Here is a 16,397-nt window from a genome sequence, read left to right on the forward strand (position 1 = left end):
GGGTCCCACGTTGCATACACGGCCCGGATCCTGCGTTGCTGTGGCTGTGGTGAAGACCAGAAGCTGTAGCTCTGATTCAACTTTTAACCTGGGAAACTCCATATGCCGCAGATACGGCCCTAAAAAGCAAAATAAATAATAAATAAAATAAAATGAAATAAAATAAAATACAATGCGTGTACATGTGCTGGGCGAGATGAGAGCTGTGAAAGCACAGCTGAAACTCTGTACGTACATCCAGATAATCTAAAGTGCAATTCGGATGATACTCCAAATGGAAGTCGTTGAATTCCAGTTCAAAGGGACTGCCGTGACTGGACTTCAACCACCAGAAGCACTCGGAGCTGTGGTAGTAAGGCATTGGGTAGTTGGGAGACGTGAACGTGCCAGTGGGGGTGGTGAGGTTGCCCCCACACCCTGCAGGAGAGAGACAGAGACAGGATGACATGTATCCTCTCCTTTCTGGTAAAGCTTCTTCCTGTCCATTTTAAACTGGGGCTACTGCCATTCCCCTTTAAACAGAGCTGTGAAACCCAACTGTGCCACCAAAGAATAGCCGGCCTATCATCCTAATTCACATCAACACGCTTTTCCCCTTCCTAATCAAGAGGACCAGCTTGGTGACGTGCACCAGGCAACTGGAAAACATCCCCTTCCTTGGTCCTTTAAAAGCAAAAATAAAACAGCTGTGGTTAATTCAGAATATTCATAATGTTGAAGTTTATTACAAATAGTACTGACAAAATAGAGCTGGGGAAAAAAAAAAAGATAAGATTCCGACAATCCAAGAACCAAGAGGCCAATTGGACTGGACTGCACACTAAGAGACAAGTCTTTGCCATTTACCTGTTAGTGATCCGTCCCAATAAGCTGAAAATCCGGGCCCTGAGCCAAAGAAGTCACTCTTAAATTTTAACCAAAGTTTGTTACTGTGGGAGATGATTCTTGGAGGTGGATTTGAACCACAATATTTTCCCAGGGGCGGTGAAGATGCGTAGCCTCCATTACTGTGACAAAATACAGAGGGGATCATTTCTTAGGTTATTGGTAATATTACAATTGCAACATCTAACATGAATTGAACTTTGAGATCAAAAACAGATCAGTTTGTCATTGCTACTCTCTGAAAAATTCTTGAAAAACAATTTCAAGTTTTCAATTTTTCACTTCATCAAAGAGTATGTGAGGAGTTCCCTGGTGGCCTGGTGATTAAGGATCTGGCATTGTTGCCGCTGTCACGCAGGTTTGACCCTTGGCTTGGGAACTTCCACATACTGTGAGTGTGGCCAAAAAAAAGAGTATATGAATAACTTAATACAGAATAACCATCATTTATGGTTGGTATGACATTTTATGTAACCATTTGGAGGCTAACAGTGTTAAACCTTCTCCCTCTCAAATGAAGTATCTGGCAAATGTGTCAGAGAACAGGGGATGAGAAGCCACCGTTTTTAACAGTATAAACACATGCTTAATTTTACAAAGAAAATACAACTATTTTTCTTCTAATTTGAAATTTTCAAAGTTTAATATATCACATTTTACATAATTATGCAAAAATTTGAAAATAATTCTTTCCCCAAGAACTCTTGGGGTCTTAAATCTAGTTTATAATCTATAGCTTTTCAAGACAAACAAACAAACAAACAAAGATTCAGAAGTTCCCGTCGTGGCTCAGCAGAAATGAATCTCACTAGGATCCATGAGGACGCAGGTTTGCTCCCTGGCCTTGCTCAGTGGGTTAAGGACCCAGCATTGCCGTGAGCTGTGGTGTAGGTCGCAGATGTGGCTTGAATCTGGCGGGGCTGTGGCTGTGGTGTAGGCCGGCAGCTACAGCTCTGATTAGACTCCCAGCCTGGAACCTCCATATGCAGTGGTTTCGGCCCTAAAAAAAAAGATTTACCCAACATGAAAGCCTAACGACTGCTGAAAATTAAGATATTATTTTAGCATCATATCATATGATTATCACTTACTGTTTTAGTGCCTTACCTTATATCATAGAACAAAGTTTATTATGAAATAGTATAAGATCCTAGGCTTTTGAAATGCCAAATAAAAATTTAACACAGAGGCACTCCAAAAATGATTAGTCTAGTTTAACTCAATGTAATGATCTGTGGCGATACCAAAGGATAACTTAACTCGACTTTACTGCATATACAACTTTTTAAACTCATTCTTTCAAAGCATCAAAGAACTAAAGAAAAAAATGCCTGGCACTAAAATCCACAAGCCTAGATTTTATTATTTGAATATGGAAAAACTGTGAACAACTTTATTGCACCATTATCTTTGTGACAAATTAGACTAAATGGACAGAAAAATAACCAGAACTTAAACTGATTTTACATTAAGAAAGTAGGTATGCAGTATGTGAATGGCAAATAACTACTTTCAGAGCAGTAGTACATCTTTTCACTCTGACCAAATAAAACCTGGAGTTGATTTTCAAATATTCCCAATAAAATAATCACTTCTAAATAACCACTGAATCTTGTGCAATTTTCTGTTTTCCTACTGTGAAGTCGGGTTCCAAATGACCAACTTTGTGTCTTATAAGAAAGAGCACCAAAGGAAGCTTTACAGAAATGTTCTGGTTTTTTTTCCTTAACCTTTCTAAGAAAGGTGAGGAATGAAAATAAATAACAAAAACAACAACAACAACAAGAGACTATGAGGAAATAAAGGTGCTCACGTGATTTCCACATAATCTGCTGCACATGCTCCACCAATGGGCTCCTCCAAGGAGAAGTCTGTGAAATGCAGTGCAATCTGTTGGCTGGTTTCCACAGTTATCCTATAAATGCATTCCATATTATTGGGGTAATTACTGGGGAAGTTTGGAGAAGTGAAAATCCAGATTCGTCTGTATAGTCTTCCAAGCACGCTGTGAAAAGAAACAGACCACAAGAGAGAAAATAGCAAATACTATATTACATTTATAAGACATTCCGTAATAGGCACTTCATTAATTTATGCCAATGCACTTGAGTTTCAAGAGCCATTCTGGGATGTTCAAAGAATGAGTTCCTTTCAAAACAAAATTTTTGCTATCTCGAAGGCAAAAACAATTACTACTAGTAAACCTGAGTGATGTAGTAAAAGCTGTTACATATAATTACATACTTCTGGCTCTTGAAAGTGCTACGATTTCTCTAATTCATGCAAATAATCAGAAACATTAAACACTAGGGTCAACTACAGAAATCACAGAGGGAGGACCAGAAAGAAGTCAGTTCTGTTCTTTTAGGAACATTCCTTTAAAATGGTTTCTGCCAAAGCGTGCATTTATGAGACATGACACAGCTGTTACTGAACCCCTGGTGAAGAATAGGGGATGAGACCCAGGACCAGAGTGACCATGAATCAGTGCTAGCTCAAACACTGACAACCTAGAGTACCTTGGGCAAGTTGCTTCGCCTCTCGGAACCTCATCTCTACAATGGAGATGTTACTGTCTTTTTTTTTTTTTTTTTGTCTTTTTGCCTTTTCTAGGGCCGCTCCCACAGCACATGGAAGTTTCCAGGCTAGGGGTTGAATCAGAGCTGTAGCCACCGGCCTGCGCCAGAGCCACAGCAACTCAGGGTCCGAGCCTGGTCTGCGACTCACACCACAGCTCACGGCAACGCTAGATCCTTAACCCACTGAGCAAGGCCAGGGATCGAACCCGCAACCTCATGATTCCCAGTCAGATTCGTTAACCACTGTGCCAGGACGGGAACTCCGAATCTTTTTTTTTTTTTTTAAAGAAAACAAAAATGTTGAGGTGTGTTTTTCCCCCAGCTGCAGATGTATAATCATACTCAGAAAAGAGGAACCACTGGTACTGGGAGCACAGAGATGCACAGAAAATGTTACAGGTTCTCTTGCCTATGGAGAGCCCTCGGAGTAACAGTTACCCAGTACACGTTTGGTTTACTATTTTATTTTATTTTATTTTATTTTATTTTATTTTATTTTATTTGTCTTTTTGCCTTTTTTAGGGCCACACCTGTGGCATATGGAGGTTCCCAGGCTAGGGGTCTAATCGGAGCTGTAGCAGCTGGCCTACAGCAGAGCCACAACAACACTAGATCCGAGCCGTGTCTGCGACCTACACCACAGCTCATGGCAACGCCTTAACCCTGACCAAGGCCAGAGATTGAACCCACAACCTCCTGGTTCCTAGTCAGATTCGTTAACCACTGAGCCACGATGGGAACTCCTGGCTTACTCCATTTTAAACAACAAGCAAATCAAGGCTTAATTTATTGAAGGAGTCAACAGTGATATTTAACTTTAGGGATGAATGTTCAGTACTTTTCTATACTTTTCCATTGTCTGCCAAGATATTTAAGGGTCAAGGAAGGAAGGAGGGAGGGAAAAGGCAAATAGAAAGCATGGGAAAGCAGGAGAGGGGCAGGAGGTGGGAAGAGGTGGTATGTTAAATATTTTAGACCCGACAACAAGTATGAAAGGGGGCAGGGCCCTGTGGGGCTCCTGGGCACAAAAGCCTTTCTGTGTCTACCATTTCTCTCCCTTCCTTCCTTCCTTCCTTCCTTCCTTCCTTCCTTCCCTCCTTCTCTCTCTCTCTCTCTCTCTCTCTCTCTCTCTCTGGTATTTTTAGGGCCACAAACCCACAGCATATGGAAATTCCCAGGCTAATGGTCGAATAGGAGCTGTAGCCTATACCACAGCCATAGCAATGCAGGATCCGAGCCTTGCCTGTGACCCCCATCACGGTTCATGGCAACACTGGATCCTTAGCCCACTGAGCGAGACCAGGGATGGAACCCACATCCTCATGCATACTAGTAGGGTTCATTACTGCTGAGCCACAGTCGGAACCCCCTCCCATTTCTTGGTTTTTAGGAAATGGGTCTCTTTCAGCTTCCGTGACCTTCACTGAGTTTCAAGGGGCAGGTTCAGACAGCTGCTGGTTAGAGACAAGGGAGAAACAGTCAAGAAACAATAGTACAGCCTTGGGGCGGGATCCTGGTCCCCTCTCAAGGGATACACCTAATGACATAGGCATCCTAGGAACCTAAGAGAAAAACTATATTCCTTATGCTTCTTTTAAAAATAAATACTTTAAAATTGAACAGCTTGAAGTCCTTCCTTGTACTTCTCCCTGGCTTAACTGCACCCTAAACACAAGCTGAAGATTGGGCACCCTGAACACAATTGCCTTTGGGTTAAAGATTGTTAGCACATGATGTTTTCCAGGAATTTTCCTAGTTTGTTCTAATCTCTGATCAATATGCCTTTTTCAAAAGTATTGTTGTTCTAGGCAATAACCAGAAGGCCACCATCGTGATCGTGGCCGAAGATCTCCTGATGTCAGCTTTGATGGCTAAGAGTCCCCAAAGAAAGAAAAATGCATGTCTGTCCCAATCCTGATTCCTATCTGAAAACCTGTCTTTCTCCTTTTTACTATAAAACTCCCCTCAACTCTTCCCAATGGAGGGCATAGTCTTTAAAGCATTAGCCAGCGGTGGCCTCCTTTGCCTGGCAAAGCGCTAAAAGCTCTTTTTTTCGCCTTCATCCCAAACGCTGTCTCTGCATTTCTAGTCTACACTGGTGAACAGAGGCCAAGTTTTGGCAACAGTTATCACTAACGTAAAATTCATGGATCAAATGGACATTAACTGAAGGCTCTGACCCAGTCCCCCTGAACTAACAGAACATACAGACTCACGGACACCCTCACAGTCAAAGAGCTTGAGCCTATAAATCAAATATCTAGAGCAAACGATCTGTTCGTGCCACTTGTCCTGAAAGAGATGGCGTTCCTTGCTCTCCTACGCTGCTCCCAGCGGGGAAATACAGCGGCACGGAGTAGTTTCACTGCAACGTGCAATTAGTCTGCAGGAGAATGGCCTGTATAATCAGGTCCCCTGTAAAGGAAATTTTAATGAGAACTTTTGAGAGGCAATGCTGAGTAACTCCCCCGTGGGTCCCTTGTACATATGCAAGTGATTACTGCAGTGCAAAGGGTGGGTGGGTGTGCATCCTCACCGAAATGGTCCTTTCCACATCAAACTTCTTTTCCTTGGTTGGCACAAAGGTAAACATGGTCCCCGAAGTATTCAAATGGGCTTCACCCTGTTCACTTTGTCTAACATGCGGTATTCAACAATCTCCCCACCGCCCTCAACCCACCGTCAACAAATAAACCCTTACCCATCATTCAAGGTCACATGCAAATACCACTTCCTCCGTGAAACCTTTCTCTATTAGGCACAATTAATTTCCTTGTGCTCCATAAAACTGTAGGCAAAAAGCAACTGGAACCCCAAATATATTTTACTGCGATTGTTTTTATGTGAATATATTTCCTCTGTCAGGTCTTGAGATATACACGGGACCTTCTCAACCATTATTAACTGTCACCAAAGTACCTGGCCCAGATCACATCTGTGATTTGTTAAAAATCACATTACGTTTAATGTGTTAAAATTATATCACTTGGCATTCCCATTGTGGCTCAGTGGTTAACGAACCCAACTAGTATCCATGAGGACACGGGTTCCATCCCTGGCCTCATTCAGTGGGTTAAGGGTCTGGCTTTGCTGTGAGCTGTGGTCTAGGTCCCAGACATGGCTCAGATCCTGCGTTGCTGTGGCTGTGGTGTTGGCTGGCAGCTACAGCTCTGATTTGACCCCTAACCTGGGAACCTCCATATGCTGCAGGTGCAGCCCTAAAAAGACAAAAGACAATAAAAAAATATTATATAACTTAATGTGCTGAAAATTATATTACTTAATGAGCTGAGCGGGACAAGTATGTACTTCCCTCCCACTACCTCTACCCCGTCCTGACTTCTTTCCCTTTTCTCATCTTACTTCTTCCCACCCAGCTCCTCCTATCCTTTCCTGGGTAGGGTATTATTTTGTAATGTTTATTGAATTTAAATGATGGCAATCTCTGTTCCCAGCCTTGACAAGCAACCAGTACTAGACTAGCCCCTCTCCATAACAATTATAAAACTGGACAAAATCTATGAGGCACTGGACAACAGGCAATCCAAGACTGTGATCCTTGGCAGAAAGAAAACCTATAAGGTAGGACTTTTAATTTCCTTCGCTCTTTTTTTTTTTTGTCTTTTTTAGGGCTGCACCTGTGGCATATGGAGGTTCCCAGGCTAGGGGTCAAATCAGAACTATAGCTGCCGGCCTGCACCACAGCCATGCCAGATCCAAGCTACATCTGTGACCTACACTACAGCTCATGGCAACGCTGGATCCTTAACCCACTGAGCGAGGCCAGGGATCAAACCCACAACCTCATGGTTCCTAGTCGGATTTGTTTCCACTGCATCATGAAAGGAACACCTCCTTGGCTCTTTTGGATGGAATTTTCTGACCAAGCTGCTTGCTGAATCCAAAGTTGTGAAGGACAGTCCTGCTGAGCTGAGGGAGCAGGGATGAGAGTTTAGGGTTTTCAAAGGAATGGGCGCTACAGGTACATGGTCCAGTGCAGAAGAAGTGCACAGAGAGGGGAACCAGACCTCTGTGGGAATCTCCTATCACTTCTTGCCAGAACCTGGACTGTGTATACCTGTGGTTAGACCTCAAAAGTCCTGCCAGAGAGTAGCTCCTACTAGGCTGGAAATAAAAACAAGATACTAGAGGCCAGGGCTTATGAGGGACTTGAGAGTCCTCTTCCAATCGGAGAAGGGCTGCCTCATCACCCTCAGGCATCCAGCTGAGAAACCAGAGAGGCCACACCTTAGGAGCAGAGACCCTGCCTAGGACAAGACTTTTCTAGAGCTTCTCTACCAAAGTCTAAGTCTTTTTTTTTTTTTTTTTTTTTTTTTTTTGTCTTTTTGCTATTTCTTGGGCTGCTCCCGCGGCATATGGAGGTTCCCAGGCTAGGGGTCTAATCGGAGCTGTAGCCACCGGCCTATGCCAGAGGCACAGCAACGAGGGATCCGAGCCTCGTCTGCAACCTACACCACAGCTCACGGCAATGCCGGATCATTAACCCACTGAGCAAGGGCAGGGACCGAACCTGCAACCTCATGGTTCCTAGTCAGGTTCGTTAACCAGTGCGCCACGACGGGAGCTCCCAAAGTCTAAGTCTTAACAAGACCTGAAAGAGTGACAGAGCTGGGAGGCTAAGCCCTACCAAATTAGAAGGATTTAAGAGACACACCTATGCATTTCCACAAATGTGCCTTAACAAATAAAAAAATACAAACCTACACAAGTACAAGGTCATCAGCTAGATATTGAACTGCGAAGAAGCTGCAGAGGAAGACAAGAGAATCCAGGTCTCTCCATTCACCACATTTAGTATAAAACTCAAAAACTGCCATTTATACAAATAAATGGAGAAATGGGGATCAGAGTCAAGAAAAAATTACCATCAATAGTGAATAAAAATATGGCCATAGTCAAGAAAAAAACTGATCTTGTGACTTTAAGATGGCCCAGATGTGGGTTCAGCAAACAAAGACTTAAAAGTAACTATTAGAAATAGGTTCATGGGAGTTCCTGTTGTGGCTCAGCGGGAATGAATTGGACTAGTATCCATGAGGATGTGGGTTTGATCCCTGCCCTTGCTCAGTGGGTTAAGGATCTGGCATTGCCAGGAGCTGTGGTATAGACTGCAGATGTGGCTAGGATTTGCACTGCTAGGGCTATGGTGCAGGCCAGCAGCTGCAGCTCTGATTCAGCCACTAGCCTGGGAACTTCCAAATGCCCTAGAGGCAGCACTAAAAGCAGAAAAGAAAAAAAAAAAAAAAAAAAAAAAAAAAAAAAAAAAAAAGAGGGAGAGAGAAAGAGAATGAAAGAAATATGTTCAAAGTCTTAAAGAAAAATATAGTCTCAATGAGCAAATAACTAGGGAATTAGCAACAAAAGAAGAAACTATGAAAAAGAACTATATGGAGATTTAAAAAATCATGGATGGGGAGTTCTCCTGTGGTGTAGTAGGTTAAGGATCTGGCATTGTCACTGCAGGGGCGTAGGTTGCTAATGTGGCATGGCTTTGATTCCTGGCCTGGGAACTTCCACATGCCGCAAGTGTGGCCAAAAAATAAGTAAATAGAAAGTTTTTAAAAACACTGATGGGCTTAATAGAAAACTGGAGGCAGAAGAAAAAGGGTGAGTGAACTTAAAGATGTATTGATAGAAATTACTTAACCTGAGGGCAAAGAGAAAAAAATCTGCATAAAAATGATTCTTAAAATACAAAAAAAAATTAAATAGAAATAACAAACAGTCTAGCAAACATATAATTAAAGACCCAGAAGAGAATGAGAGAAAAAGAAGGAAGGAAGGAAGGAAAGAAAGAAAGGAAAGGAAATGCGGCTCTAAAATTTTCCCATGTTTGGAGTTCCTGTTGTGGTTTAGCGGAAATGAATCCAACTAGGAACCATGAGATTGCGGGTTCGATCCCTGGCCTTGCTCAGTGGATTACAGCTCTTATAGCAGCTCTTTTCATAATAGCTAAAAACTAGAAACAATCCAACTAGCCAAAAACAGGTGAATGGATAATCAAATTACGACATATCCATACAATGGAAGCCTATTTTAGCAATGAAAAGAACTACTTATAAATAGAACAACATGAGCAAATTTCAGAAGCATGACGCTAAATGAAAGAAGTGAGACATAAAAGGATGTATAGCGTGTATTCCCATTCATATTTGCCTTTTGAACAAGCAAAACTAATGTAGAGTGATAAGGATAAGGTCTGCAGTTGTTGAGATGGAGAATGTGGAGGGATCTATCAAGGGGACATTAGGGAGTTCCTGTCATGGTGCAGTGGAAATGAACCCGGCGAGGAACCATGGGGCTGTGGGTTCAATCCCTGGCCTTGCTCAGTGGGTTAAGGATCCGGCATTGCCATGAGCTGTGGTGTAGGTCGAAGACATGGCTCACATCTGGCATTGCTGTGGCTCTAGTGTAGGCTGGCAGCTGAAGCTCTGACTAGACTCCTAGTCTGGAAACCTCCATATGCCTCGAGTGTGGCCCTAAAAACACAAAAGACCAAAAAAAGGGGGGAGGGGACATTAGGATGCTTTCTAAGTGTTCCTTATCTTGAATGGAGTGGTGATTCCATGGGAATACACATTTGTTAAAACTACAAATGATTTTACTTTCTGAAATTACAAAATAAGTCTATGTATGTTAAAAGTTCTTCATAAAGACAGGTGGAACTCCCTCAAGTAAATTCAATAAATAATTCAGCTATCTAATACATAACAAATAAAATTAAAATAAAGAAAAATATTTTTGAAGGCATACCAGCTATAAATATTAAATGACAGAATATTTAATATTAAAATTTTATTATAGCTTTATGAGATTCACATATCCAATTTTATAGAGATTAAAAACAAGAGTTCTGAGTTAATGTATCCATTTCTAATGTATCTATTTCTGAACTTAATGTATCTAATGTTTCTTAATATTAGTATCTCCTCTTATCTAACACTGAAGTCTGTACAATGTACCTAGGTTCCTCCCTAACAGTGTAAGTTGCTCTTTGTAGACTAATATTGACACTGAGAAACAAAAGTAGGCTTATACCTATAAGCAATAGACTAAGAATATGCTAGGCTTTGGCTTCCTCTTATGCTTTGCAATATAACACAAGTTATTAAGATTTAATATAGTCCCATAAAAGGATATTCATATCGTGTCATGATGTTTCTTACATTAACACAAAATGCAAACATAAAAAAAATTTTTTTTGGATAGAGAACACTTGCAGTTGCCAAAGGAGAGAGGGAAGGGAGAGAGATGGACAGGGAATTTGGGGTTAGTAGATGCAAACTATTACATTTAGAATGGATAAGCAATGAGGTCCTGTTGTACGGCACAGGAACTATATCCAATCTCCTGGGATAGACCATGATGGAAAATAATATTTAAAAAAATAATGCACATATATGTTTGACTGAGTCATTCTGCTGTATAGCAGAAATTGGCACAATATTGTAAACCAACTATCCTTTAATAAAAAAATACCAAAAAAGTCTCTCGTTTATATCTTATGTATCCAAAGGAAAACTCATATCCAATGACAGTTTGCCTTTAATACGGTCTAATGACTTTTACAAAGAGATGAAGAAAAGTAGCTTTCTTCTAGCCACTGTATTCAACTGAATTGATGGCAAAGCACATCTCTGAAGACTGAAGGTGGCTTTTAGTAAGCTTCTCATATCTTTCTTTCTGATCAAATTAAAAAAAAGTAAAAGAAGAAAAGAGAAAATACACAAATGGCTTCTGTGAAGCACGACAAAACTCACAAAATGATTTTTTTCTTTAAAAAAATCACAACGTTTGTCTGCTTCTCCTAAGCACTTTAAAATATTTTAGGAACACAGCATTTAGCTTATTATCAATGGGAAAATTCAGAATTCAAAAATCCAAATTCTCCAAGTCAAAAAGCAATGATGATATCGTCCCATGTGTTTTGGGTGACAGGAGTAGGATAAACTGATCCTGCGGATGGAAGAAAGTACCTGCTAGGGAGCCCCTGGACTGCGGGAAGATGCTCCACCACCTCCCTGCTTTGCCTGCTGAGATGCTTCTGTGATTAGCCAAGGACATGAGCTATCAGTGGTTCTGTATGAAATCATTTAGGAAACTTCTCGGTTCTGCATGATTCCCCAGGACCTCAGATTTTCTAGACGTGAGCTACATAAATAATCAACCCTGAAATCACCATCTGCTTCTATTGGCATATTTGGTTGAACCATCTTCAAAGTGCATACTTGAGAGAAGATAAAATTACAGGTTCAGCTTCTCTGTAAGGAAGGAAGAAGCCTCATTAACCCAAATCTAACTTTTACCTACAATTTTCTGCTAGGCGATCACAGTCATGGCTTCTTGTTTTTCCCACGCAGATCACCGATTCTAATGAATTATGAATATAAGCCAAATCACTAGAGCAGCTATTGTAAAACTGTACTTGGATTATCAGTAATTTTAAATTTGGCACAGTCATGGTGCTTTACAGCTATTATGTGATTTTTACAGAAAATGTCTCTTTGGATCTTCCTCAACTATGTGAAACTGCCAGATCTTATAACCTCCAATTTTTAGAGAGCCACAGATGAACAATCAGAGACTCCTGGAGGTTAAGTTCTGAAAAATTACTTAGTTCAGACATAGCAAAGATATAATTTAAACCCAAGTCCTCCCCTTCCAGGCCCTATGCTCTGTAATAATCCCTGGTTTCTCTAAGTATGAAAAGTCAATTTAGAAATGAAGGTGAGTAGAAAACTAAGAACATCACAATTAAGTGTTTTGTTTAGCATTTTCATTCTAAGAACTAAAAAATATGATCCATTAGATAAGATAAATCTACTGAGCTGGCAAGTGCTGGGATAGCCAGACATGCAAAAATATGAGAAAATACTGACCAATAAGAGAATAAATCTTAAAAAACAAACAAACAAACAAACAAAACCAACAGACCTAGTAAAAACCTTTTCCAGAGGGAAAATATCTGAATATCTCAGAGTGGAAAATACAGAATTCAAGTTGGATAGAAAGAATCAGAGAGGCGTGTGACCTGCCCAAAGCTTTCCAAGTTAGCATCAAGGCTGAGACTGGAACCAAGGCTCTGACTTCAAATGCAGCCTTTCTTTCACCAAATCATAACAAGGACTTCCTACGATGAGCAGCAATAGCCCAGTTCCCCATTACACCTCATAGCGATTTATATGCTAGGACTTGACTTTTAGAGTCTCTGACGAACTGCAAATTTTCACTAGAATCACTTGAACTGCTCGTTGAAAACCTACCCTAGACCTATTTGAATCAGAATTTCTGGATGGGCCCCTAATATCTGAATTTGTACCAAGAAAACCTTACCTTAAGTTTCCAATGAACAATTTGAGAACACCACTCTACTGGATTAAAGATTTAAAATAGCATTCATTTCTTCTAAAGGAAACTTCATTTACCCTTCCATTACCATTTTTTGACTCATCACTCTTAGATGCTTTTTCTGGGCTCAGTGACAGGACAATGGATGAAAAACAACACTGAACACCCACTGTTGGGTAGGTGGGACTCCGGGCTGGGCATGAGGAGGCTGAGAAAGCCCATTTTTAAGCTAATATTGATGAGGTTCTGACACTTCCTGGCCATTTTCCCAAATGATTGTAACATTTCTCTCTTTGCAAAGAAATGAAAATTCCTGGGAGATGGGTCACAGCTGTGGCTCAGATTTAATCCCTGGCCGGGAACTTCATATGCCATGGGTGTGGCCATTAAAGAAAGAAAGAGGGAACAAAGGAAGGAAGGAAGGAAATTCCTCCATGGTTCTACCATAGCTCTAAAGTGAATGATACCAGCCACATCGCCGGCAGTTCCTATAAGCATTTTCAAGAGCTAATCTAAACAATGGAAAAGCAAATGGATTCAATGTTCAGACCGGACTGTTTGGGTTCTAAACTAACTACCTGTGTATTCTTGGAAGGAAAAATTCAATTCTGGACTTCAATTCCCCTCATTTGGAAAATAAGGTAATTGGAGTAGATTAGTGTTTTGAATTGTCTGACACACCATTAAAAATACATTTATATCAATCACGCACACACATGGATAATGCAAACGGGTTTCATGAATTTATACCAAACTTTGCATGATAAGGTCTCATACTTTCTTGTCTATTCTTTTCTATCCTATTCCACACTTTTAACAAAGGTAGGTAGCAATCTAATAAAATAATATCATGACCCACTAAAGAGTCATGAATGTTTCAATGCTTGAAAAACACTAGACTAAAAGTTATACAGGTTTTCACCTAATGTTAGAATAAAAAATGCATTAGATACATTTCTCCATTCTTTCTTATCCTTTTAAAGTCCCTTCATGGTAGGATTATTTTAATGTCTATGTTAATAGAAATGAATATTATCATTTAAATAAGTAAAGTTAACTAATCAGTTCTATTCTCTCAGCATTCAAATGCCTTGTACTTTAAAATAAGCAAGGATTTAAAACCTGGTTTTATAATCAGTTGCTAAGAGATTCTCAAGAGTCTTTACCCAAGAATATTTTCCTTTTAGTTCTTTGTTTCTCTTCCCCAAGCACATCTGGAGGGAGGCAGAAACAGTGATGAGGGAAGCAGTCAAATTCATGACCAGGAGCTGATCCCTTTCCTCCCAAGCACATATTTAAGGACTGAGATCATAGCCTCATTACAAACTACAGATGGAAAAGTAACTGGACTCAAGTTAGAAAATTTAACCTTTATCAGATGAAGACAGGGAAGCCTTCAGCAGAGAAACTCAGGCCTGTTGTATGAGGGACTGAAAGTCAGCAACCACACATTGTCATTATTGCTCTAAAAATAGCTTTTGCTAAAGCAATAAAATAGGATGAAGGCCAATGACTGAGCCTCCATTGACACTTTCCTGATACTGTTTCATTCTGCAGAAAACATCAAAAAGAAGATGACACCTGAAAAGAAAGCATCCTAATGCCTCCTGTTTCTGCTTCAGGTGGGCATCTCACTCAAACTCCGGCCACCTAGAGGGCGAGCCCAGAGCCAGCAGTCACCAGCCGGACCCCGCCATCCGTCTCCTGAGTCCAGACCTTCCCTGAGCTGCCCTGCAGGGGCGTCCTCGACAAGTCACAGGAGCCAATCGCTCAGGTCCTCATCTACATGGACACTGAGACAGGCGCCAAAACATCAAGCTGAGGGTGCCACAGAGCTTCCTGAATCCAGTCATCTGGTTGCGATTTAGAATATTTGACGGTGGGAGTCAGACAGATGAAATCATTCTGTAAAAGGCAGGCACACAGTGACCAGCCAGGCTCAGCCAAGGGACGGAAAGCAAACACTCCCTCGCCTGTGATTTCAGCCCTGTCTGGACCCAACGAGCCAAAGCGGTGATTACCACACATGGAGGCGGATTGGAGAGTCTTCAGTGCTTGCCACCTCAAGATGCTCTTCTCTATTATCCACTGTCTTTTCTAGTCTTCTCTTTATTTGTCAGTTTCCTTTACTTTCCAGCTTGTTGCTTTTGTGTTTCACAACTTACTGTTATTTGTCCTGGTATCTTATCGTCCTGAATTAAAACTTTACATCTTCCCTGCCAGATGATTCCTATTGCTCTTGGTTCTTCATGCACTGGGTGTTGCCTTACAAGCTAGTGTGGTTCCAGCAGAGCTCTAGCAGTCGTTGCAGAGATAACTTGTGTATCATTACAGAAGGTTCCATAGTATTTGAGGAGGCCCTTCCTGCACTGTCTGTTATCTCAGTTATTGCTAGCTTATTCATGCAGCAAATTAAATTTGTGCTCATAGTTGATTAGAGCCAGAAGACATCTCAAAGATCATCAAATCCAATCCCTTAATTTTACAGATGAGAAAACTATGGCCCAGGGAGTTCAAGTGACTTGCCCCAAATCCTAATCTAATATGCAGCTGCGGTTTGGACCACATATACGAGGCAGATAAAACCACAGAAGTATGGAAAATTGTGTGCATGCTATAATTCCTTGGGAAGTCAGTTTGGGTCATTGGATGTTAAACACCTGAACGAAGTCCAAGGAATATGTCAGTCATATGATATAACTGATTGTCATTGCTGAGGATTCAATTTCCCGGGTGCTGGAGCTGGATAATGAACTGTCTCGAGAGCGGGATCCATGAGAGAAAAAGGAATAGGATTTGCTCACACTCAGGATTCTGGAGACATCTACAGCCATACTTCCAAGACATAGAATTTAAACTACTACAGGGAACAGCCTGAAAAGAAGAATCATGGCCACCTGCTCTGAGAAGAAATAAATGAGAAATTGGGAGGGACTCCAGGTGGAATATTCACTTACCTTTTTATTTTTTTAAAGAGAGTTGGGGCTTTAAAAGATGAGTACCTGGGGATCTCTGGCTGCAGGACTGTGTCAGAGGAGCACATCTGAGAAAGGCTCTGAGTACTCTTCTGAAGGGGGATGTCTGAGAATTGCATTTCTGGAACAATCTGAAGGCGCGAAATGCTTGGGAAGCTCAGTCACCTCGTCTATGTCTACACCGGGTAGTATTTTGGTCTAAGAAATAGTTTTCTAAATATTATGCAAAATGAAAACTCAGACTCTCTAAAAAGGTATACATCCCAGGTGGAAACATGAGCCTGGAGAGACATAACACCCTCCTAAATCCCACAGGCTCTGGGCTTAGGAGCACCTCTGGTTTACACATGACCTCAAAGACTCTGCTGCAAAAGGTGTTTGTTTCTCATACTTCATTTGCAAAGAGCAACGTAACAATGAGAATTAAGTAACAGGAAAAATAGCATGAAAGGAATAAACACTGGAAAGGTTCAAATGCATTGGGTCAAATTTAGAAATGTATACAGTGACAAGAAGTCTTTCATTTTCAGCCACAGAATTCCCCATGAAGTAGTTTTCTTATTCTTAGCAATGGTTGTCATTTTTCTAA

At 41.0% G+C, this 16,397-nt stretch overlaps 1 protein-coding gene across 1 annotated transcript in view; it reads right to left on the minus strand.

Annotated features, from left to right (window-relative positions):
* Positions 1 to 16,397, minus strand: part of CUBN (cubilin) — a 311,762-nt gene that overhangs the window by 225,843 nt on the left and 69,522 nt on the right. The window contains 4 exon segments of the mRNA XM_021064811.1: positions 236 to 417; positions 847 to 1,007; positions 2,699 to 2,858; positions 2,861 to 2,890. Coding sequence (XP_020920470.1) covers positions 236 to 417; positions 847 to 1,007; positions 2,699 to 2,858; positions 2,861 to 2,890 — 533 coding nt within the window.

The sequence above is a fragment of the Sus scrofa genome, chromosome 10 (assembly GCF_000003025.6).
Source record: "Sus scrofa isolate TJ Tabasco breed Duroc chromosome 10, Sscrofa11.1, whole genome shotgun sequence".
NCBI lineage: Eukaryota > Metazoa > Chordata > Mammalia > Artiodactyla > Suidae > Sus > Sus scrofa.